The 26968-nt window shown below is 40.3% G+C and overlaps 1 protein-coding gene across 2 annotated transcripts in view; it reads right to left on the minus strand.

Annotated features, from left to right (window-relative positions):
- usp43a (ubiquitin specific peptidase 43a) overlaps positions 1-26968 on the minus strand; it is a 100370-nt gene that overhangs the window by 49339 nt on the left and 24063 nt on the right. For both annotated transcript variants that reach the window (XM_044345751.1, XM_044345753.1), the window contains exon 3: positions 15700-15803. In XM_044345751.1, coding sequence (XP_044201686.1) covers positions 15700-15803 — 104 coding nt within the window. The remainder of the gene's footprint in view (positions 1-15699; positions 15804-26968) is intronic.

Genomic DNA, 26968 nt, shown 5'->3' on the forward strand with positions numbered 1-26968 from the left:
CTAGCTTCAAATAATCTGTTATCCTTTCTTAAACCTAACAGTGATCTAGCCTTTTCATGCATAGTGTACGCTTCATTTTCTATTCAACAATGTCTTCGGAGCAACTCGACTAACACGGCTGAGAAAACATCAGAGAGAACTGTGGTCAGTAGTTCAGGACTGTTACATAAAATCAGTCTAAATCTGAAGAAGTAAATGTAAATATATAGCTGGTAAGATGTTGGATATGCATTTTAATGTTCCCTTTGTGGTGCACTGAAAACTATACAGCAGTTTCTTGATACATATGTTGATTAATTTGACTTGTGAAGGAAACTTATTGCAACGTTGCTATAAAATGCTCTCTTATCACTGACATTTTAAGAGTGTGGGTGCAATGTGTGTGTGTGTGTGTGTGTTTGTGTGTGTGTTGCCAGATGCTCGTTTCATCTTATTTCTGGCAGTTGAGCTGTATCCAAGTTTGTGGAGATATAAACTGTACAAGTATGCTGGAAATAATACAACAGTTTTCAAAACTCCACATTTCCTTGCTGTCAGTGTTGTACCCAGTATGCCGTGGCAGCCAGTCACAGGCACGCTAATGATGCCAGTTTGTACTCAGTAAAGCAGACTGTCAGGTTGTACTCACCCCCCCGCCCCTCCCTCCCACCCCCCCTGCAAAAGCACTGAAATTCACACCCTCACACACAAACATCACTTAAAAAGCTTGCAGTGAGGCTGACACAGTGTTTCCAGTCTGGTGAAGAATATGAGATAAGTACTCCTGCTGATGATATGTATGTGTGTGTGATAGACAGGAAGTAAGGATTGTATTATGTGTGTGTACAAGATTCAGGTGTCAAACTAAAAGACCACCAACTCTTTAGTCTAGGCCAGATGCCTGGAGCTACACCGCAAACACACACACACACACATGCACAGCACACCAGCAGCTCTTCTTCTTCATCCTAAAGAAAGTCGAGCTACTCAGGATCCCTCCGTTCTGCTTGGAGCTAAATATACAACACTCCACCAGCACCGGCAGCATCTCTTGACATTATGCAGTATCATGTTGCCTGATTCCAGTTACAGTTATTCTAAATTGAGAAGCTTTGCAACACAATACAGGAGAAAGTGTTGTTGATGTTGCAAAGTATGCAGCACAAATTAGATCAGGATGTTGTAAGATATGAAACATATGTCATTTTACAGTATGTGATCTATCATGTTATGAAGTCAGGAATGAACTGATGTTTTCAGATTTGCAGGGTTTGCTATGAATAAAGTTTATGTCAAAACTCTGTAAAGAATCGGAGGTAATGGCTAACTAGCTTGCAGCTGATTCTTGTACTGTATATACTCTCTGGTTAAAACTAACTGATGAAAAATAATAAGGGAACAATCAAGTGGTTAAATTAACTGTGAGGTAATGTGTAGTAATTGATGTGTGAGTATGTGTGCTTGTGATTTAATGGGGTGGTGAGACATTGTTTTGGTACCATGTGATTCACTGCCCATCAATCAAAAATAAAAAAGAAAGATGAAACCATATAACTTAGAGTTTGCACACTGCCCTGAAAAAACACTTGACAAATCTGATGAAGATGAAGTTCCACCTTTTGATTTTTTAAGAAAAACTGCCACATGTAATGTCATCTGTTCCTGCATTTCTTTTCTTGGAGGTTTTTCTTTTTCTCCATCAAAAGTAATTCCAGTCACAGCTTTGGTCTCGTAGCCAACAAACTTCAATGTTCTTCTCAGAGGAGCCTGATTGTTTAGTCACTGCAGTCTTGACCTTATTGAAGGCGTAAACAGTGTCAGCCGACAGGTCCGCAGACAGTGATGGATGGAGGTCTGGGCTCAGGTGGAGACGCAGACCAAAAACCAGCTAGACAGAGTTTGTTGCTGGTATTTATTCTTGGACAAAACAGAATTATACAAAAAAGAGGAGAAAAAGACAAACTGAGCTTGCTTTCAGTGGAAACTTTCCTCTCATAAAGGTTGGAAGCTTCATTTATATTTGCACTCATTCAATACGCTTGTATCAACAGCAACCAACTGGATGTGTAAATAGGCAACTGTTTGCTAACACATTCACCATTTCAACTTCATATGGTGAAAATAAGTCAATGTTGTGTTTACAGGTTGTTTTTGATAACCCTAACTAGCAAAAAAAATCAATTGATACTGGTTTAATTGGTTTGTACAATACAGTCCTACAGCTCAAGATGACTGAAGAACTGCTTGAATAATTGAAATACTGCTAACTAGCCTCACCTTACTATTTATTCTGAAAGTCTGTAAAAACAAGAATATATTGACACTTTAATCTAGTTTCTCTTGCTAGTGCTAGAAAGCGCGTCCTCATACCACGGAGAAATCTTCATGATCTTCTCAGGAGAAACATGTTTTGCAGCCAGGAATTGCAAAAAACACGCAGCAAAACAACACTGCCGGATGCATTAGTGCACTGATGAGTCAAAAAAAACAAAACATTTTACTCACTAAATCCCACCAGGCCTGTAATAAATGATGAATGATCTGTTGTTGGGTATGGAATATGTGTTCATGGCACCTGGCTAAATTAACAACAGTGCAGTCATGAGTGAGCCTCAGGCGTGTTCCATTAGAGGCAAGAGTACACATCATAACCGTCAGAGTTGTGTTGTCAAGTTGAGATCAATTATCAATTCTCTAGATGTGAGCAAATGATTGTTGGGCAAGTGAAAAGCAGAGTGAATTGTGACTTGCATTCAAAGAGGAAAGTGACATTTCAATTTCATTTTAAAAAAGCATCAAATTTGTTTTTCTTTCATAAAAGAGATGATGTAAGGTGACTCATCAGACAAGTTCTTGAAATATTAGCGTTGGTCCCTTATGCAGTTAAAAAAGTAGGACCAACATCACCTCAACACAACTGCATTAAACTTGGAACTGCATTAATTGTTCTCCAATAGTTCACTGCTTCTCCTCCTGGGACTGAATGAGAGAGAGAGAGAGAGAGAGAGAGAGAGAGAGAGAGAGAGAGAGAGAGAGAGAGAGAGAGAGAGAGAGAGAGAGAGAGAGAGAGAGAGAGAGAGAGAGAGAGAGAGAGAGAGAGAGAGAGAGAGAGAGCTCAGCGAGTTAATTTTATTCTGTCCGCCTGTCAGTCAGTCAGTCAGTCAGTCAGTCAGTCAGTCAGTCAGTCATGTGTCACTGGCTGTGGATTGGAGGGCACTCATCTCTCTCTCTCCCAGAGAATTCGAGTAGAGACCTCCTGTCAGGGGAAATTAACTCAGCTAAAAGGGCTGTTGAGGCTCTCACACACATTCATGCTGAATCTCATACAAACTTCTCTCTGACCCTCACTTTCATAAATATTAACTCTCCCTCTTAGGTTTACAAAAAGTGACATTTCTGAAGCAGGTGCTGGATTCAAAGATGTTAACTAACCCCTCTATCTCTGGCCAGTGTTCACACCTGGCATTAACATGCATCTTGGGTGATCCATTCACAAGTGGACAGCTCCAACTACATCAGTTCACGCCTGGCGTTACAACGCATGCAACTCGAGTGACCACTTTTGATTGGATCTCACTTCCCTGCCCTATATGCAAATAAACAAAGACCAAATGCATCGTTGTTTTGAACCGGCGGGAGGCAGCGATGCACATACCACGCCTAGTCTGCAGGAAATTAAAAGGAGAAGAGCTTGGTGTGCGGGCAAAATCAAAACTCTTCGACCCAAATGGAAATCAGACAGTGTTCTCTCCAATATTGTTGGAGAAAATAAAATCAGCCCAGAATGTTTATGAACTCAAAACAAATAATATGATAATAGTGTATGCAGGTAGAGACGACTCCATCTGTTCCATCCAATCGGGACAACTGAAGGCATTTTTAATGGATCAGTATCGGTTGTTTTAAGCTCAGTCCACATCTGATGCTTTGTTATCTTTGAGTTCCATCAGCTGTCGAAAACACCCGACTGTGCACACCAACACGGCGAACTGCAGAACCACAAATTATACAGCAGCCCACAGTTTTGATCGATGATGATGTTAGCACGCTGCATCTAGCGCTGTGAGCCAAGTGAAGTTGAAAAAATAAATAAATAAATAATAACAATAAGGTCATTTTGAGTCAATTTCAGCAACATACACTCATCAAGCAGCTGGTGGTGGTGTACTGGAGTACATTATATTGTGTTCCTAATATTTTGTCCACTCCATTAACATAAATAAGGGGAGCAAAATATTAGGAACATTTTTCAATATAATGTACTCCAGTACACCACCAACACCCACTGCAACCTCAGTAATAAACATTAAGTAGAATTACCACCTTTCTGACAATGTATAAGCTTTGCAAAAGTAGAATTTATGGCAGATCTGTTGCATTGGATTGCATTAGATTGCACAGCTGTTCCTCATAAAGTGCTCAGTTAGTGTATATCACAGCAGTATGACTTTTAAATGCATTGGACTACAAATCTATGGGTTTTTTTTCTGCATCTTCAATTCCATTGTGCCAACACCACACTCAAAAACCGGGCAATGCTATCATAAAGTATTTGTCACAACATAAAAACATCACTACGTTTCTGTACATTTTCACACACACACACACACACACACACACACACACACACACAGACACACACACACACACACACACACACACACACACACACACACACTTCTTCTGAAGGTCAGGGTGAAGCTGTAGAAACCAGGGCACAGATGTGAAGTGGAGCTGATTCTCCGAAGAAGCAACTTCTCCCTGGTATCTGCTCCAGCCAGCCAGTGTTGTGTGCAATGCAGCACGCACACACACACACACACACACACACACTTTGGGTGTCACATGTGATTTTCTGGTAGGTCCCCACAAGTTGAAAAGTTATTTTAATGAGCCAAGAATCTGGAGACCTAGAACTTCAACATATACAGTTTGGGTCCCTGACAGAAAAAAGTTTAAGAATATAAAGTCCTGTATAAGGCCAGCTCTAGGGGCTACTATTATTCAGACAATCCATTATTCACCAAGAAACACACACACACACACACATTGGACTCACTGGAGAAGGGTAGAACAGGGAGAGTGGGAGGTTGTGCACTGCATGGGCTCTTTTCTTCTCTAACCAGCCACTGGGTCTGCAACTACACAGCAGCTTTGCAGGGCTGGTGTGGCTCGTACATTATTACCATGAAAGTTTTTTAAAATGTATTTCTAAGCAATAAAAAGGTACAAGAGAAGCAGAAATCTAATAGGACTGAGGCAAACAATACGTCAACACATACACATACACATACTGCATAGTAAACACTATACTGAACAGCTGCCAAATAAAATCTCCCCTTTCTTCATCTCATCTGTCTCGAACTAGTTTCTAAAACAAAATAATTTAAAGTGTCACTGCGTCATACCATGTCATACGCCATATAATATGATATAACTGAAATAACATATCATCATGGTATGGAGTCACATTGTTGTCCTCGTTAATAAAGTCATGAGTACAAACTCAGCATGACTTTTCTGATCGGATCCAACACAAGCCTGATGCAACTGCACTCAACAATTTTTGCTGACGTCTAGATTTTCCTTTGGTAAAACTGCAGAGAGTCTTCTTCCTCTGGTGTTATTCTTTCACATTTTGTATTGCAAGTGGCTACAGCGAGATGAACACATTTCTCCTGCGCGAGGACTGCATAATAACAGTAATTTTATAAATCTGTTTTGTTTCATTCCTCTGTGCAATCTCATTCTTACTCGAAGATGATTTCGCATTAGCAGAGAGTTCCGTTTCATCAAACAAAGTGCTACTAATTTTACCCAAAGTTCCATCAACAAGTGACAAGACTGTGTTGACTGTACGAGCACAGGGGCTGGAAAACAAACCCAATGTTTATGACGGAGTACTACAATAAGGGAAAATGGAACACGAATTAGAATAATATCAGTCAGAATATGGAAAGCCAATGAAGTTAAAGGTAATATACAGTATATCTTTGTTATTATTACCCAAAAGATTGTGAGAAAAAATTGTAATCTCAACTCTGAGTGAGAAAATCATGTTTCTCAGTGGATAATGTGGCCTGACTATATCAGAATGTTATGAGGATCTGGATTAAAATTAATTGTCATTGTGATTGAGGTCATATTTGGCGCCGGTGGTGATGAGGACTCAGTTATATACCTTATATACTTTCTCTACAGTATACAGTAACTTGGAGTGTGGCGGCAAATTACTCTCTGCAAATGACTTTTATGTGTGCAAAACAAAAAGGAAAAACTAGATCAAAGACATACTTCCATTTGCTGCGCTAACTGGCTAGCTCCCACTTCAAAGCCGGGGACAGCGGGGAGCTGGGTGGTATCGGGCGGGAAGGGGGGGTGGGAGGGACACTGTGGGTGGTGAAAGCATCAAAATCAAAGTAAGGAAGGTCAACGTCTGGCCATATTTTCAGCGTGGTATGACCAGTCCGATACCTCCGAGAGGTCAACTCAAGCACACCCTGAGCTGGGTGCATCTTTGGAGAAAAGAGGAGCCCCTGCTGACCATCTTTGAAGATGAGAGGAACTCCCATACTCTCTTATGAAGCGTTGAGTCTTCAAAGGATCTAGTATAAAAATATGTGATTGGTGTTGAGAACATTTCATACACACCAGTCCATGTATTAGTTTGTTGCATAAGTAGCACTCGAAGGTTTTGAGCTTATATTAATTGTTAATGGCTCTTGGTTAAACTTGAGTAGCTATATGAGAAACTGTGATTTGTTAGCTTGCATGTTTGTTTTAGTTTACTTTGTGATTTTTAATAAGTTTTAACAGATCTGTAAAGTTGAGTTCTATCTGACAACATTTATTACATAAACTATAATTTCCCAAATGTTTTTCACATTGAATCTGCATCTAAATGAAAGCCACTGTGATAGGAAAAAAAGTCAACTTTCTTGTTTGTCTAGACAAATATAGAGGCTGGGGCTTTCCACACACCACCCAGGCCATTAAAAATAGATGCCACAAACTGAGAGTGACAGACGGAGGAGGAGGAGGGAGCTTTGACAAAGACTCATTTAAACACCGTGGCACAACGGAGTGACTTGAGCAATGACTCCCACATCGGCAGCCCAAACCACAAGACAGCCCCGGCTCTAATCGCAAACATTTATTCAGCTCAGACAACTCCACCGAATGCCTCTGAGGAGCATCTCTGTGAGATATAAAAAGAATCAGGAAGGAAGAAGAGAGAGGAAGGAGGAGAGAAAGAAAGACCGACCAAGTGATATAGACAGATAGAAAGAGAGGGAGAGGGAGAGTGAGAGAGAGGGAGAGAGAGAGAGAGAAGGCCAGAGTGTGACGGAGACAGGCGAAGAAACGACACAAAAATAAAACACTGCAAGATTGCGAGGGAGTGATTGCTCTTCTGTTAGTCTGCATTAAAAGGCAAAGTGCCACACTGACTCCAGTTCCCCTGAGATTACATGAAGTAAAGAGGAGGAGAAGAAGAGTGACAACGGAGAGTATAGAGGGAGGAATAAGATTCCCGACTCAGCAGACTGAAACCAACTCCGACCGTGGCAGACTAATGAGATGAGAATACAAATGGATATAAAGTGTATTTGCACTAAAGAATGCCTGATGAAACTGAAAGTAAAAAACAAATCCCGACCTTCAGTGCATCTTTGGCTAATATTTATTAAATGAGAGTGAAAGCCCATAGGCGGCTTTATTAAAATAATAATGTAAACTTGAAAATGAAAATGGAAAAGCTGTTTGACATTTAATTTTCAAAGTCATACCCTGCTGTACAGATTAAAATGTGATATAAACAATGTAACCTGATTTTCCATTTATGCATGCGATATTTAAGTCACTACAATTCTAACATTTCATTCTCAAATACTTAAAGGATGACTCCGTCTGTGTTTTTTTTTCTGGGTTGTTCAAATGTAAACGCCCACTCACCCGTTAGCAAAAAGCAGTGACATGGGTTAAGCCATATCAGACCAAATCAGGCACTGTGGCCCACCTCCACAGGATTGTGCAGAGGTGTGGGGTGTGGGTGTGTTTATTTGTAACCGCTATGAAACAATCAGAAAATAACATTTTATTCCTCTCATTCACCGGCTTTCTCGCTACCACCGCTCGCTCAACCGCTCTCTCTCTCTCTCTCTCTGTCTCTCTCTATATTATCTCATCTTTTTTAAAATGAATCTGGAAGCCATCATCAAAGCCTAACTTTACTTTTAACGTTATCAAACAGAGAGAAATGTCCTCCCTTCTTCCCTGTAATGTCTTTGTCCTCCCGTCAGGCTGTGTTTCTCCAAAAGTTGATTCAGGTTCAACTTTCTCACCGCAGGCCACTGCAGCACCCCTACAGCACTGCCCCCAATCAAATGAATGGGAGGACTGGTGTTTTGCCACCTGATTTGGTGTGAATTCATCTTAAGGCTAATATGAGTGAACATTCAGCAACTGGACTGCTTATTTCTTGCCTCAAATCTGTTCAGAAACAGATTTTGGTAGACTGGTATGGTGAAATAAGTGAAAGTTTAAGCAGTTGACTGCAGTTTGGAGTAGCAGGATGGTGTCCTGCCTACAGAGAATGATGAGAGGACTGAGACTGCATTTTCATTTTGAAACCAAAAGAGTGTGATGACATGGAAATGTAAATGCAATAGACTGGGGGTGCTGTAAGACGGCTGAAAAATAAAATACTGGACTTTCTGTATTTTAGAGATATGTAGATAATAATATTTATTGATAAAAGATGAGCTAAAATTAAAATTTAATGATTCTAGTGGTGAAATTTCAGCAGCAAACAGTTACAATCAAGAAAAAAGACGACATAAATAAGAGCAAGGCAAATACGTGGCGCTTAATACAATTTTCAACACCAAAACAAACAGTATTTAGAGGAAATGCATTATTAAAGGAATCATAAATGTATGAATCACAGGATTTAGAAGATGTGCAGAATAGCAACAGCACAGCAACACACATATGAGAGGAAAACCAGAACATGGAGAAACTAATATGAAAATGATTCATACAAAACCAGTGCTGAAAAGACTAATTGATTAAGAAAATCAACTAGCAAAAAATTTAACAATCAGTTCATAATTTCAAGTCATCTATTAAACAAAAATGCCAAAACCCTCTCTGTTTTATGTGGATTTCTGGATTTCAGATGTTGTTTGGACACAAATGGAGCTTTAGGGAGAGTTCAGTCAGGAAGATCTCTTGCATGCTCAGGTCTGTAATTTTATTTCTCAAACCATCTGTCATTCCCATCCCTCATACATGGTCACTTATAATTTCCTTGCTGTCATTGCCCAAGGTGTCAATTGATGTCAGCTGGTCACATCTAACCAATAGCAAGGTGACACACCTTCATTGTCAGCCTATCATATTGCAGCTGTTATGTGTTTTATCCCTCTCTGCCTTAGTGCTTTCATGCCGTTATGCATGCCCCATCACCTCCCCATCACCGCCCAGTCTTCACAGATACGTCAGTGCATCACTTTATCAACCTCATCAGCCTAACCGGTCTCAGGAGTCATCAGCCACCACCGCCACCAGTGTCTGGACTCCATGGGAGGATTTATCTTGCTGCTGCTCAGGACTGATGTCCCTCAATTCAAAATCTCCCTATTGAGTCGAAGCACCGAAGACTTATGATAAGAGTTAATCGTCAGTATCATCTGTATAATAAACAATTATTTTTGTTTCATTCACTTGTCTCTCCTGGTTGAACTTGCAATATAAAGACATCACCCTGGGGCCTAGGAAATTGTTAGATTTTATAAACTAAACAATGACAAATAAATCGACAGAGTAAGTAACAATGAGAATAATCCTTAGTTGCAGCCCTATATAAAACTGTGTACGTTAACTAATTGACCAGAACTTGACAGTGATTGCCATTTACAATGTCATAACAGAAGGTCTGTCATATGGGTTTTAACAGCGACACTCCCTCACACAGTCATGCTGAAGAGCCAGGTGCAGTGAACAATCACATCTTCTGCTCTTTTGTTTGTTCTCCTTTCCACTCTCTTCCTCTCTCTCTATTTATACGCATCTTACTCTAACCCCCTCAGGTGAATCCCACAGTCCCACATTTTGAGGTTTGCAGTTACATGATAAGCTTGCTAGCTGGGACGTTACAACTGACTCACAGAAAGACCCGGGAGAAAACAGCTGTAATAATAAGCTATTACTGCACAGTGGACCATTTCACTGCACTTTAGACTTCTATTTAAGGGTTATGTGTGAAACAAAGGAGCAATTAGAGTGTGTGTTATTGCTGCTTATTGTCAGCCTTTGTACATAGTGCTTTTGAAAATTGTGAAAAACACATATTGATGGTTTGTTCTGGGTAAAATAAAATCAGGATATTTTGAGCATTTGAAACATGAAATAATTTATTAAAGGGAACTTATTATGCTTTTCCTTGTGTTCAGTCATATACAGACGGGTGACGAATTAAAGGTAAAACCGGTACAGGCCTGAATGCTTGACTCCTACAGTGAGGGGATCTGGTGGCTCTGTTATGCTTTGGGGGGCATTTTGTGGGGATGGTTTGGGTCCACTTGTCCTCTTAGAGGAAAGGGTCACTGCAAAGAGTCATCACCTTTATCCTATGATGAAACATTTCTATCCTGATGGGAGTGGTCTCTTCCAGGATGACAATACCCCAATTCACAGGACACGAGGGGTCACTGAATGGTTTGATGAGTATGAAAACGATGTAAAGCTTATGTTATGGCCTTCACAGTCACCAGATCTCAACTCAGTTGAACACCTATGGGAGATTTTGGACTAACGTGTTAGACAGCGCTCTCCACCACCATCATCAAAACACCAGATGAGGGAATATTTTTTTGAGGAATGGTGTTCATCCCCCCAGAATCAATGCCAAGGCTGAGGAACACCGTTCTTAATCAGAAGGTCGGTGGTTCAATCCCCAGATCCTCCTGCATGTCGAAGAGTCCTTGGGTAAGATATTGAACCTCACATTGCTTTGTGTGAGTGTGTGTGTGAATAGGTGAGCATAGAAACATTGTGGGGTGTTTTTGGATTGGAAGCACTGTAGCCTCTGCCATTAGTGTATGAATGTGTGTGTGATTGGGCGAATGCTGGTATGTATTATAAAGTGCTTTGAATGGTCGATGAGACCAGCGAGGCACTATATGCAGTCTATATAAGTTACACTTATGTCAATAACTACTGATGTTAAAGTCACTTTAAATTCTGAAGCTCTAAGTAATTTACAAATTCATTCAAGTCGCACTGATTTGTTTTGTTTTGAACTGGTGTGAGCTGATTGATTATTCAGACCTCACACAGTGAGGTATGCAGTTTACACAACCACAGTGTATCAACATCTGCTCCATCCACCAATTTTATTTACCGCTTACCCTCTAGAGGGTCACGGGGGAGCTGCAGCCAATCTCAGCCGACACTGGGCGAGAGGCGGGGTTCAATCTGGACGGGTCGCCAGTCAATCACAGGGCTAACATATAGTATAGAGACCGACAACCATTCACGTTCACATTCACACCTACGGGCAATTTAGAGCCACCAAATAACCTAACCTGCATGTTTTTGGTCTGTGGGAGGAAGCCGGAGTACCCAGAGAGAACCCATGCACAGGGAAAACCACTCAGACAGGCCCCAGCTGACTGGTGGGTTCAAACCCAGAACCCTCTTGCTGTGAGGAAACATTGCTAACCACTGAACCGCTGTGCTGCCCACAACTTACAGTTAAGTTAGATATGAATAGAGACATACAGAAAAGTGACCTTTGCTCATATTAATTATATAGTTATTATCAATTCTGTCATGTCACAAGTAATTTTTTTCTATAGTGACCATTACAGGACAACCTAAAGAGGTCTAAACTCAACATATTTTATGATAACCTCTCTCAGCTGTGGATCTTTTTATCTGGCTGAAATATGTATAAACAGGGCCGTGGTATATTGAATGTAAGTTGGGCAAAGATACCACATCACAGTAACATACAGATCACTAAATAACAATTTGACTAAAAGGCTTCTGAGCCCTAGTGTACTGTATCTATTTAAGTATGTTTGTAGGCAATAGCAAACATTTGCACAGTCTGAGGAGGACAGTACAGTCTGTACTTTACTGTCCCAGAGGGTGAAGAGTTGGCTCATACAGCTTACAACCATCACACACACATTCATATGATTCCAGCCTTTGCCTTACTATATTCATACATTTTTTTATTAAGCTGTAATGCAACCCATAAACCCATAACTGTGATGGGAAAAGAGCTTACTGCTGACCTGTGGTCCATCTCTCGTCCATTATGAAGCCCTCTCCAGTGTCCCCACCAGCCTCAGAAGTAATTACGCCTCAGCGCTTAGCCTCTTTAACAGAGACAAAACAGTGCCAGGATACGGTGGCATGTTAGCTAATTACACCAATTCAGTAATGGTCATGTGTGCGTGTACAGACACACCATAACTGTCTGTGTGTGTGTACACATGCTCTATAAATGTGCATGTGTGTATGACATGTAGTTAATCACCCCCCACTCAGCAGCACTTGGAGGAGTGTGTGTGTGTGTGTTTGTGTGTGTGTGTGTGGCATATAGAGCTAATTACAGAAACTCGTATTCAAGTAGAAAACATTACCCAGCCTGCACTCACAGCCAAATAATGGAGCCACGAAGAAGTGCTCCCCTAAATATAGCTTGAATTGTCCACGAGAGGAGACGTTTATGTCGTATGGGAAGTGAGGTGTGTTTTGGGTCAGGATAAAGAACAAGGGAATTACAGGATGGTGTGTGTGTGTGTGTGTGTGTGTGTGTGTGTGTGAGAGAGAGAGAGAGAGAGAGTGTGTGGCAGGGGTTTACTACCACCCACAGCTGTTTGAAGATGCAGTAGGTGTTTCCAGGGACTTGTGCTGTATTTCCCCGAGCGCTATTGCTCTAATCAGCTAATGGAATGGCAGCTAATCTGATAATGTCACATAAACACTCAGCTGCGTGTGTGTGTGAAGTGTGAGAGAAAAAGAAACAGGGATGAAGAGACAGAAAACAAGAGACAAACAAATACTTATTAGACAAATATCTCCTGACTCAATGGATTTTCATTCAGTCAGGCTGAGAGCATCACAGGAGATGAGGCTCCGCAGGGATACCCAAAGCATTCAATCCATCATCCTCCAATGAGGAATGGGATAATCCCACAAATGAATGGCTGGTTAACCTTGCAGTTTAATGGTCAATACTGTAGGAAATTATGCTTTCCTTTCCTTTAATTTCCCTGGATAAACCTTGAATTCCCTAGAGGCATGGAGGTGAGTGTCTCACAGAACTGACCTCCTTATGGGGGTCTGGCAGAATGGAGGTTAACCAGACCTCCTGAAGACACCACGGCTGACAAAATAACTCAATTAACGACTGAACTAAAAGCATAAATGACCCTTGAGTCATTTGAACCGGAGAAAGGACCAGACAACTGGTCCAAAACTCCGCCTGTCCTGGCCGAGTTGATAAGTGCCAGATGGGACAAATCCAAGTAGGCTGGTCCTCCGAGACGTCTCTTTTATTATCTTTTTGTTTTTAGACTAAAGTACACAGACATTTTATTTTAATCTTTTACTGAAACAAATTTTAGTTTTCTTTTTTGAAGTTTTTGCAGAGACTAACTCAAGAGTGAGTGTAGCCAGATATATATATATATATATTGCTTCTTAGCAAGTTATGTAACATTATTCTCCAGACTCCACTTTGAGAACCAATGACTTTGACCAATCTAAATCACCTTTGAGGCCAGTAAGGTCATTTTTGTTTGTTCAGACCTATTAAGAACATGGGGTAGTGGTGCACTTCAGCCGCTTGTGGCCAAAATGAGCATTACAACAACAAACACTTTGAAAAATGATCCTGACAAAAAAAAAAGAATTACCTGCCAAAAATTTTTTTTCACCTGTTTTCACAGATGAAAAAGAGTAACTTAGAAAAATGATCATGGCAAAACTTTTTTTTTTTTTTTTTTTTTACCTGGCAAAACATTTTTTTCCCACCTGTTCCACAGATGAAAAAAAAGGAACTTAGAAAGATTATTCTGGCAAATATTCTGATGATGTTTTCTGATGATTCTGTAATAAAACATCTAAAAGCAAAAATCTTATCATATGGGTGAACCTGGGACAAAATCTTATCAAATGGGAGTGTGTGGTTTGAGAACCACTGGTTTAGATGACAATTTGCTCTTTTACATTGCAGGACATGCTGTAGTGGTCCATGCCAAAGAGATGAAATGTTGCCTCTGAAAAGTAAGTTATCTGACCTTCAGTCTTGTTATTTTGCTAGATGTGGACACATATTGTTCTGTCCTAACTGACAGAGCACCTCACATTGATACCTAAAACTCAAGCACAAGCTTCAGTCAGGCTGGATAACAAAGAGCAGAAATTATTCAAATCAAATGATGACTGACTTTCATTTCATAACTTTCAAGTGCTTATTAAAACTAGTTTCCCCCTGCTATTCCCAAAAGCATCTGATTGCCACTCACAACATTAAAGTCTGAATTGAAACAAGTCGGCCATTTTTCTCAAACTACAGTACTGTGCAAAAGTTTTAGGCACTTTAGATGTTTAGGCACTTTAGATCCATTATGCAAATCCATCAGGGAGGTGTCTGATTGGTTCCAAAAATGTATTCTGCAGCATGACAACGACGCAAAACATACAGCCAGAGTCATAAAGAACTATCTTCAGCAGCAAGGAGAACCAGGAGTCCTGTAACAGATGGTGTGGCCCCCACAGAGCCCTGATCTCAACATTATGGAGTCAGTCTGGGACTGACAACTGAGACGCCTTAATCCACAGAAGAACTGTGGCAACTTCTGCAAAATACTTGGAACAACCTTCCTGCCAAGTACCTTGAAAACTGTCTGCAGGTGTACCGAGGAGAACTGCTGCTGATTTCATGGCAAAGCGTGCTCACAACAAATATTGTTTTCATTTAGGAACTTTGTATGAAGTTAATTTAGAAATAAAAACAATTCATGGCATTATCTTTGAAAGCATCCTCACTTTACTTCTGGTGCCTAAAACATTTGCACAGTACTGTTTATGTCCATATATTTCCCATCTTCTATCATTTTTATACTGCACAGGAATCAAGTGAGAGGTTAAGTGAACGTGTGTTGACAAGGTTACTGAAAGGTATAGAGTCAATTTCATTAGAGGGTCTATTAGACTAGTGAACCTCAGTCTCTGACTTTCTACTACGAATGAAGTAAAGACAACCTGAAGCCACTACTACAGATAAATCCCCTGAATCCTTCACAGGTCTGTCTGACCTACTTTCTTGAGCTACTGATTCTTATCCGCAGGAGAGAAAATACATTCTCACCTGTGCTGAATACCTATTCTCTTTAATGGTATGTATTGCACTCTGTTTATTCAAACACAACCCCGGGACATTAGATACAGTGCCTGCTGGAATCCAGGCTACGCACTGCATAATTGATAAGATACTTAATATAGTTTCCAAAACTTGTTCTCGTCCTACTTTTTACTAAAAGATTTGAGTTATATACTTTTGACAAAAATTCCTAAAAATTACAGGACTGCAGATTTGGCATGACTGCCGACAAAAGACAAACCGACCATGTTAGAATGTAAAACAAAGCATGTGGGTTGGAAATATCTGCACATGCAGCTCATGTCTATGCTTCTCACCTATACTGAGCCTGGAAGTGATCCTGGACAAAACTGTGTCGACCTCTGGACTGCTGCATGCTGGCTGAGCTGGGACTGGAGGGATCCTCCAATGAACTGGATCCCTGCAGACAAAAAGAGACTTTAGAAGACATGGTATATATTTATTCCAATGTTTAAGAAAATTCTTTGCAAACTGATGCATAACTACAAGCAAAAATACAAATACACAACAATATAAACACTAGTTTCTTAAATACTGTCTAATAAATACATTTAAACTGCAGTAGGAAACATTTTCTTTCAGACATGTGTCCTTTCATCTAAATTACAAATTGAGGATGCATGCAAGAAGTGTACCCCATCTGTGTTTGCCCAAATTAATATCAGGCATCAGATATGTGACTAGCAAAAGTTGCACAGAAAGAGATAAATCCAAACTTTAACTAGAGCCAACAATCACTCCATCCACAACTACAACTTCTTCACCACCTGCCGCTGGTGCAAAGTGTAAGCTAGGTGAAGAAATTGTAAAATAGTAGCTTTAACCAGAGTTGACATGGACAAAATGTGAGATAAAAGAATAACTCAACCTCTTGGTAAACGCTTGAACAGTCAACACAGATCAGAGTCACAGAAATATTTGAAATGTCAACCATCCGCAGCGTCACACTGATGTGTGCTGAATAAACTAAATGGCTGGGATCTCCTCCATGCTGTGTGGGACTCAGCGGGGGGGCAGACAGACTTCAAAGATAAATATAAGAATAAAAGAATGATGGCTCTGAATAAAAGATGGACAGCTACGACCCAGGGAGACAGATCAACAGATTGCTGAATGTTTATCTTATATAGTTGATACTAAAGCTGTCAGCAGACACTAGGTGGTAATGATTGATTTAACACACAGGCAGACACACACACACACACACACAAGCAGTGAGTTGAGGCCGAGTATTGGGGTCATGGAGATATATGGTTTTATGCATGGTGTTGGTTTGGCGTGCTACATGGTCATCTGCTTCCTGTCTCACTAAACAGAGGGTACACTATTTCCTTGGAACTGATCACTGGTATTAAATCGTGTATTGCAGAATTGTTGTGTTATTTCTTACTCTGCTTTCTGTGAGAGCACGACTGTCTTCACTCATATCTAGAAAGTAAACTACGGTGATGTCGTTAGACTCTAACTTCAAATTTCAATCAACTATTTGCAATTTTTATTACTTTCGGGAAAACACACCAGGGACAAAGGAGCCGAAAGAATACAAAACACTGTCTGCATGATCAATAAAGCTTTCTCCCCTCAGGCCTCAGCTACAGATCTCTGGTATTCACAACCAGGCGGACCACAGCAAGCTTCATTAAAGCCTCCATCCGCCTTTTGAACTGGTGAACTGGGTCTAGCTGGATAACCAGATTGTCTCACACACTAACACTTAAATGATGTCTTTTAATTATAAGAGCTATTTAAATATTTTTAAAAAAATGTTATGCTGCTTTAACGTTTTTTGACTGATTTGCTTGTTCGGTTGTGTGCATCGATACTCTCTTCACAAAAGAAGTTCCAAACGGAAAAATAAAGTTGTTTGAATTTTAATTGAATTGAATCAACAGGGAGGAAAATTGAAGACTTAGATGCACTACAACAAAACCAGGTGTACCTTTAAAGGCTACAACTGAAGGCAACAACTTCAGTTAGGAAAACTAACATAAACTAAGATAAGGATTGTGTTCCAGGGAAAAGACTGAAAGTGTTTCCAGTGCTGAAGTGAAGACCTGACACAGAGTCACAGCGCAAACATTAGCCTATTGCTTCTCTATACTACCTCGGGATGTGAATGATGAAAACTTGTTCTGTTTATTCAGGATGAGAATTCAAACGTTTGCTTCTGAAAAACCATTAAGTGCTAAAAACATAGTAATTAGATACTATTAGATAATATTCAGGCTCAAATTCCTGTGTGAGACACAAACATTAAGCAGCTTACAAGTCATAGTCCACTGAGAGAAAACAGTCTGGTCTCTCCACCTTCTCAGGGGAAATGAGACTTTCCGCGCCGTCTCTTTGAAAATAATGACAATCCAACTTTGATGAAGCGTTTCTTTTGTTCAAACAAAATCCAATCACTGCCGGATTCACTTTGAACAATGAGCTGCTTTTTTGGCATCTGTGAAAACTTCTCCAAGGATGACTCCTTCCAGAATATATAATGAGGCGGAAGCCACCTCAGCACGTATCCAGACTCGGCCTTATCTTTCCTTTAATGTTTGTCTCTTCTAAGCAGATAAAATCACAATACAAAAAATCATTCATTGTTCATTCATTGTTCTTCAAATCACTGTAAAATGTATTAGTAATATCTCTATCTTTTGAATGCTGTGTTACTATGAGACATCATAAGACTAGATTTCCAATTAGCATCGCCGTGGCTGGCGAAAAACACCGATAGTCGACACATCGGAGACGAGAACAAGTAGATCAGCTACAACTGCTGTCTTGTCTGGGAGCTTCATTTCCATATGTTCACACCTCAGCCATCTGTAACCAGACTCAAAATATTGCATATTCATCTCAATGTGTTAGATAAAACCGATGCCATTTAAAGAGAACTAGCAGAGAGTGACGTGTATACAAAATGGAAGAAGGTTCCTCTGCCTCAGAGCAAAACCTTCAGCAGCGTGTCACTAGTAATGGATAGTTTAGCAGGCCTTTGTGAGCTATAGAGATTGGAAAGGGGATTCATCAACACCTGGGGACCAGGTGATGCAGCACAGGCTATTTGAAGTCGACTTCACTTTCCATTTTGCCCTGGTGAGCTTCAGTTGGATGAAGTTATAAGGTCTTGGGCACCAAAACGAAATAAGATAATTACCCACGAGTTATTTTGATTACTTGGGATGCATAGCTTCTCAATCTTAGCTGCCTCATAATAGTGTTTTATGATTATCCCAAGAAGTGATTTTGGTTGGATTTAACATTTTCTGGTAATAATATTGGATAATATGCACTATTTTTATACAACAGTGCATCAAATTATAGCCTTTCTTTTGTTTTTTTTCTGCACACATTTGCGAAAAACCGTTTTCAATAACAATGGTCTGCATTTCACACATGTACTGTACATTATCTCTCATTTGTATATCTCGAGCAGAGCTGTGACCAACTCTCTTTCTCTCAATTTCTTCCCTCTTTTCTCCCTCTCTTCTCCGGAGGACAATGGGGAACAATCCTCAGACCCTCAGAGACAGACTAGGTTACAAGCATCACCATGGAAACCCTGGCCTCATTCCCCAAATCACTATGTGGGAACAAGGAACTTTTCATCAGTGACAGCACAGACTAAAAATAAAGAAAAAGGCTAATGACCAGTGCAAGCTATTCATTCAAACCTACCATACATGTGTGTATCAAACAAATGCCATAATATCGCTTTGAATCACACTACTAACTCATTTTTTTTCTTACCGATATCCATTGTAAAATTTCAAATAGAGGATCATACCAGACTTCTTTTAGGGATGTTGGTGAGTATATATGACTCCCACAGTGATGAAACACATCCTGTGTAATGTAGAGCCTGAAAACATTTTCCTGAAGCTAGCTGGTACACATGTTGTTGCTGTAGTTCATTTAGACGGTGTGCGTCATTAAGGTTACATATAGTTAAATGTACACTGTGTAGTAATTTCTGCAGACTGAAGATACCTTTTGAATCATCAATACCTGTCAAAGTATGTGAGGTTCATTCTGAATAAAGGAAAGGTGAATTTGAGTCTTTTATTTTGCAGTTCAATCGTACGTCCTTCCTCCTATGCATTTAATAGCTGAATTAGCTGAAAATGAAAATGAAGTGCACTACAGTGAAGAGAGGAATATGAGTATGAGACAAAGACAGGCTTTGAAACGTTATTCTCTATGCATAACAGATCAAAACTCCAGCTTTTCACTGCACACTTGAAAAGGCACTTTCCAACATATGCAGGTCAATGGCCTCTTGGCCAGACCTGAGAACAGAAAACAGATACTCCACTGAGTGTCTGGAGAATAAGAGAAAGAGAAACCATAAAAATACATACTGTATATTTTAAAGAGATATAGAGTACAGCAGATAAAGCCAGGGAGAAACATAAAGAGAGTGTACTGTGTCTTTATTTAGTACCCAGGGAATAATGAATACCACCACAACGTTGTTCCAGCACTGCTATCTCTGCCAAAAATAGATGCGGGGGCCGGCCGCAGCAACAACAAGTGAATACTAATATTCACAAGCTCTAAGCTGTTCAATTGTCACACTGGGTGTAATCCAAAAAACTCTAAATGCTAACAGATTTAGGCCACATTCAACTGCCTCCTGTTGCTTCTGGGACAAAATTACCGCCGGCACCTACATGCCTCTGGCAGTGTAATTGATTTCTAAGATTTACATACCGGCCCTGGTTTCAGAGCGCAGCGTGCTACAGCTAAAATAGCTGTATATGCCTTGTTCTCTAAAATGACTGTGGTTTCAAAGTATAGATGAGCTGCTTTCAGAATAAGGAAGATAAATGAGCAGGTACATGGAGGTTATAAAAAAGGACAACTACAGCAGGGGACTGAAAAGACTGAGAGAAATAGTCCAGAGCTCAAATAAATTCTCTTTTTCTGCTCTTATTGCAGTCAGGTATAGTTGCATCTTGTTCATACCTTTGTGCTGTGTGCCAATTGTATTTCTTTTGCCCAAACAGCCAGGTGTTGGTCTATTACAGCACAAAGAACTGATCTAATGTAGTGTACAAGCCAGAAGCCTTGAAGACTTCCAGCAATGGATTCTGGGATTTGGACACAAATACCTTTGAGAATAAGAACTGAATTATTTGTGAAGAGCGTTGATAGTAACTTTGGTATACTGAGCCTGTCCTGCTCCAGGCTTTTCAGTGGTGTTTTAGCACCTACTAGTGGTGGTTTTGTTTGAGCAGGAGGTACACTGTCTGTACAGGAAGTAGTTCTTCATGTGACCAAGGAGCAGATAGATATCCTACCTGCTGCCATACTTTTGTTTACGCCTGTGTTATTTAACCTCACATTCTAATTGTGTTTGGTGATATGTGTGAGTTTTGTTGCTGAGATGTAACATTTGCGTACCTGGTGTGCTATTAGCTAAAATACAATGTAGTCTGTTGTGAGAACTATATCATGTAAAGTGCAAGTGCATTATTATAATTTAATATACATGTATACCATAAATTCAGACATCTTGGTTTATTTGAAATTCATGTAGTATGTAGTAGCAAGCCATAGCTACCTTGTCATTGCACCAGCTTCAACACTATTGAATTGCTTTTGTTTTTTGTTGTGTTTTTCTACAGTTTCACTCTTGATTCATGAATCTGCAATTAAGATGATCCCTGACTCTCATGCATCTGTTGGACGGAGTTTGGCTTGCTGTTAAATTGTGTTGCCACATAATAAGAACAGTACAGAGCCTGTTCCTATGATTACACCGGTGCTCTAAAATGAATTGTGCTTCAGCTTTGGCAGCTAAGCCTTTCCCAGCATATTAAGAAACGTTTCTGAGTCTTTTTGGGATGTAAAAAGAACTAAGGTCACTTTGAAAAGAACATTGTGTCCTCCAACTCTTTTGCTCTTTCTTTCCCTTTGTGTTTGCTGCAATGAGAGGTCAAATGGGTACATATGACCACCATCAGCGCAGCTCACCATCATCCCATCACAAAAGGGGCAAACCCACAAGCACACAATGATTATTGTGTATTAGCAAGAACACTACACTTTCTGCACAAACTCACATGAAGGATCGCCAGGGCCTGTGGACACAAACACACGCATTAACATACTTAAGCAGAAGTCCACACACATAAACTTAAAGGACGCACAGCCACAACCACTGCAGTGTCAAACTAGAGACAACTCATGCTGGCACTTCAGTCAGCCTCAGTTAGCTTTATGTACTGACTGTACTAATGATGTCATAGAGAAAAACAAGACTACTTGGCATTATAAAACATATAATGATATATATATATCTTTTTGTATATTTAACAAAGCAGCACTGAAATAACCTTTTACAAAAGTGTGAATGTCCTTGTTATTTGCACACAGTCAACCTGACTTCACTGCTGGATCCCAGAAAACACCTGGCGGTGGCCATGGTGTGTATGTGTGAGTGTGTAGTCAGCGCTATATGCACACAGCTAAGGTAAAAACAAGAGCAGATTGCTTCTCTGGTTGTCCAGGGATCCAGCGTAGCTGCTTATCACTAGTATTGTACCCATCTGTCCACCTACAGCGTTCATATGCTGCTGTCTTCTATAATCCTTCCTACCTGTCTTTACCTGCTGCACCCCTGCAGGACACCCCCGCATGTGGGATTTGGTAAAGCCACCACAATACTCTCATCTGAAAGCAACTGTCAAAATATGTAAGCAATACACTCTACAAGTAAATACAAGGATATCAGAAATTATTTAGAGGTATTACGCAAGTAAAAGGATTTAGAGCTGCAATGATTACTCGCTTGCTGTATGTTAGAGCATGAAAAATTATCCAGATACACTATGAGCGATGTTGCAGCGCTTAGTCTGAGTGTGTGAGATGTTTCAAAATGTTACCGTATGGATCAGAGGGACAGACAGCTGCTGAGTGCCGGGAGCTCTGGAGAAGAAAGCCGGGAGCGGAGCCGGAGCTTCAGGACAAATAACACCCTCAAGTCACAGCAAATTCTGCTCTGATCAGGAGCCATTTACTGGTGGGAGGAGAACTCAGAGTTTATTTTTTAAACTTTGAGCAACAGTGAGTGCTCTGTCTGTGTGTGTCCGTTAGCACGTTTAGCAGAGCAGCAACAACAGTGAGTGCTCTGTCTGTGCGTGTCCGTTAGCACATTTAGCAGAGCAGCAACAACAGTGAGTGCTGTCTGTGTGTGTCCGTTAGCACATTTAGCACTTTGTTTTCTGTGCTGAGCATATTTTAGTAACAGTGTTACATTCGGTCAGTGTTATTGGTCTCTTGTTTGTCATTCTGACAGCAGGGTAACCAGGATAACCCCCATAACCAGGCTACGTTGGCTAAGCCAGTTAGCATACATACATGAGCATGCTACAGCTAAGAAGTACGCTGCCAAAACATTCTTTGTGAATTATTGTTCCGCATGTTGGAGTTCGTGGATTATTAAACTGTTTTGACAGTAATTGTTTGGGTCACAGAGCGTATTCTTTGTACAACTGCATGCATTGAACCGTGACGTCTGTATCATGACAGTTCAGGATGAATATGCATATCATTACACCCCTATGGTGCATATAATAATGTGTATTATATTTCACTGTATTTCTTTGTTTGATGTGTTTTTATTTAGGCAATTTAAATCCTATATACATCACAGTGTGAAGCAAGATTAAAATGCCTTTGTGAAGACATACTAACTGTAAAAGGACACTAAGGACACTCTTCACTGGGAATAAAAATAATAATCAATTTGGTGAAATCCTAAAAAAAAAAAAAAAAAAAAAAAATCTGCTTATTGGCATCCAGTATGGAAGACACCAGGAATACATGCTGTATATTAGTTTGCCTGCCAGTGTGATCGTAATAGAAATCACCATCATCATCAGCAAGGATGTGCAGGATATTTGTTTGAGGTGATAAAATGGACTTGGAGGTCTTTTACTTCCAGACTTCGGTCCTTAGAACCCTAACTTCAGTTTGGGACTCATCTCTGTGTGATCAATGACATTGCAGCCCCTGTAAATCTCTTTGGACTTGTGCCCCCTTTGTTTGCTGGCAGAGGCGCAAGCTTTCCTCCAGAGATCTTCATTCTCCAATCCCTACATGAAAACATATGTTGTTGTGAAAGCCCTGCTGATTCCCCGTGGCACACATTCATGTGAGACATTACTCAGGCGTTCCTCCACAGCGTGCTGGGGAGTGAGTGGGAGTTTGGCTTGCTGTCTGTGGTTGTATATTTGAAAGATTCTTTATACTCCGTGTGTGTGTGTGTGTGTGTGTGTGTGTGTGTGTGTGTGAGTGAGTGAGAAATGGGGGCTTTTAGTTTCGAAGCAAGCAAAAGAAAATCTCAAAACACTGTAACAATGTGAGAGTGGGTGTTTGGTGTGTGTGTGTGTGTGTGTGTGTGTGTGTGTGTGTGTGTGTGTGTGTGTGTGTGTGTGTGTGTGTGTGTGGAGGACAGCGTTGGTGTAGCTGCAAAACATGAGAAAAACAAACCATAGGAGGCAGGTTGGCCTGGAGGTAGACAGACTTACTAATAACCAAAAGGCTGCAGATTCCAAATTTTGTGCTGACAGACTGGTGTGTTTCTGCTCCAAAATAAATCACTGTGATCACAATTATTAATCACAGTTGTCTTTAATTACAGAAAAATTTAAAACATCCTTTACTGTGGGCTTGATAAATGGCTGTAAGTGTCCATCATGGAGCCCTGTGGCCTCGGGTCAGTTTGACCTAAACGGTTACAACAAATTCTGATAGTGAGCAGAAAAAGACAAACAAAAGTACTTGTACAAAAATGAACACACACACTTCTGCTCTATGATCCACTATTCTGCTCAGTAAGTCTTTTTTATACCCAAGTATGACTAAAGACACGGTTTCCATCTCAACGCCGTATCAACACCTCCACACACACTGTCGACCTCGCAGGCAGGTGTAGCGATTGTTTTCATCAATCGATTAATCTGCTGATTATTTTATTGATTAATTGATCATTAAATCATTAAAGTCTATAAAATGTTTAAAAAATTGTATTCACAAATTCTCAGATCCCACGGTGACGTCTTTAAATTACATGTTTCGTCCAACCAACAGTCCAAAACCTAAAGATTTTTAATTTGCTGTCACATGACAAAGAAAAGCAGGAAATCCTCACATTTGAGAAGCTGAAACTAGAGAATATTTGGCTGAAAAATGACTGAAAACAGTTATTCGATTATCAAAATATCCGATTCTTTTTCTGAGGATCGCCTGATTGATGAATCCATTAATTGTTGCGGCTCTACTACTGAAACAATCACCAATGAAATCCATTAAATCCACCTGTAGCCCAAACTGACTACAGCCTCTTGTCTCTCCTCTCTGTGAAGAAGGAAACCACAAACCTTTTTAGGTGTTTGATAAATCAAAAGTTTGACTTTGCCTGGCTTTAACATACTGTATGCTTTTACTCTCTTCAGTCCTGTAGGCCTACTTTGAAGCCGCTTCAGAGTGTTGCTTTTATTCTTAGTGTCTGTGAATCAATATTTCAATACATAACACTGACAAACGTCAAATTTAACTGTCAGCTGGCATCTGGAAGGTAGTAGCTCTTCACTGGAGCTGAAGTAACCTGAAGGCGCTTTTGTAAAATAACAATAAAGAAATGTATTTTTTTTTAATAATGCTACTGTGTCAATGTGCTGAATGACCAAAGCTGCGGTTGGGGAGAAAAAAACGCCTTTTATTGACTAAAAATAATCTCTAAAAAATAAATGGTGTCGGACCGAGGAAAGACGCTGATTCAGTTATCGTCTCAAACCACATTTCTAATCAACTGGCTAGCCCGAGGGGCTTAACACATTCACCTTAGCTGCCAGCAACAGCTCTGAGTCATCCCCACACACTCAGAAAAAAACGCTTGCTCACACATACACGAGCACGCTCCGATGCACACACATTGTCACCTATTAACACACACACATGCACCTACACAACTGTGCTCACTTTCTCCGTCACAAACAAAGGCACGGAGCTCCACATGTGTATTCAGGCAGAGTCATAACAGCATCTATTTCTCGCAAAAAAGAGCGTATTAAACGGCCTTCGGCTCGTGGTCACGAAGCAAGAGTGACGACACTCACTGAGGTGACAAAGCAAAAGTGTGACAAGAGAGCAGAAGAGATGCTGCAACAGTTGTGGGGATGAATTTGAGATGCTGCCATGGCTCTCCCAAATGTGTTTTCACCACAGTGAAGCAAAGCAAAGCATTGTGATACATAAGTGCCAAATTCAGCCAGAGCAACCAGACATGTAATCTCACACAGCCATACCCCCTGGCTCAAATGACGGACGACTGGTGAAGTTTTCTTGATAAAACCTGTGAAATGGAGCTCTGTGCTGAGCCAAAGGCAGCAGTGACTGCTTCACAAAACAAAACATGAGTCTGAGTTCTCTTGGATACAACATCTACAGAACGGTTCCACATTTCTACAAACTGATTTGGTTTTCAAGTTAGCGTGACAACACCTGAAAGCAACTTTCACACATTTAGATTTATAATCAACAACATGACTATAACAATGCTTTTTTTAAGTAACATTTACTCAAGTACTGTCCTTAAGTACTTGAGTATTTCCATTTTACACTACTTCTATTATATTCTAAAGATAAATGTGCTTTTTACTTCACTACATTTATTTGACAGCTATAATTACAAGTTATAACAATACATTAAAACATTTTACACAAAGTTGTTTAAATTTGCTCCATCTCAACCAGCTAAAACATTAAAATACAGCTTACATGTAAGGGAGTGGTCTGCATAATTTACTTTTGACACTTTATGTATATTTTGCTTCTACTACATCTGTACATCTGTACAAAGGATTGTTTCAAGAAATAAGACAGCTTTAAACTGTAGATTTTATATTTGTCACATCTCAAGGAGACGCTGCAGTTTGTAGTAAACAAGTTCCTTTTGCGGTGAGACAAAATACTCACAGGGACGAGTGAATCTGTGTGTGTGCTAGGTAACTTTTCTGAAGTAGCTGAAGTAGCTCGCGCTCTCAGCTGCTGGTATCAGCTTGATGTTTGTGGTCTCCTGCAGGACGAGATGATGTCTCCCCCACTGAGTGTGTGAATTAAGCGAGCCAATGTTGACAGAGCTGTTGGCTGCTTCAGGAGACAACCGAGAGAGAGAGCCCGCCACCGGAGCGTTCAGACGGCGGTTCTATCGATACGGGCCAAGTTTTAATAGAAGAGGGCATGTGTGTCTCACACCTGAGAGTTTGTCAACACTGTCTGAGGACCGGAGATTTGTTCATTTCAGCTTTCTAATTAAACAGCTTCTTATAACAAATCACGCTGTGCTGAAAGTCTTTTAATCTTTTTCCCGCATTAACAGTGTGGAGAGGCAACATGGCAGAGGTTGAACAAGGTCAACGAGGAGAGGTGGAGGAAGAAAGTGATGGAGGAACACAAACAGGAACTGAAAAGAACGACGGCAAAAGAAATATGAGGACAGAGGAAGAAATATTCTAAAGGACAGAGAGATAAGAGAAGAATTTAAATGCCGAGCACAGCGAG

This window comes from Thunnus albacares, chromosome 3, assembly GCF_914725855.1.
Source record: "Thunnus albacares chromosome 3, fThuAlb1.1, whole genome shotgun sequence".
Classification (NCBI taxonomy): Eukaryota; Metazoa; Chordata; class Actinopteri; order Scombriformes; family Scombridae; genus Thunnus; species Thunnus albacares.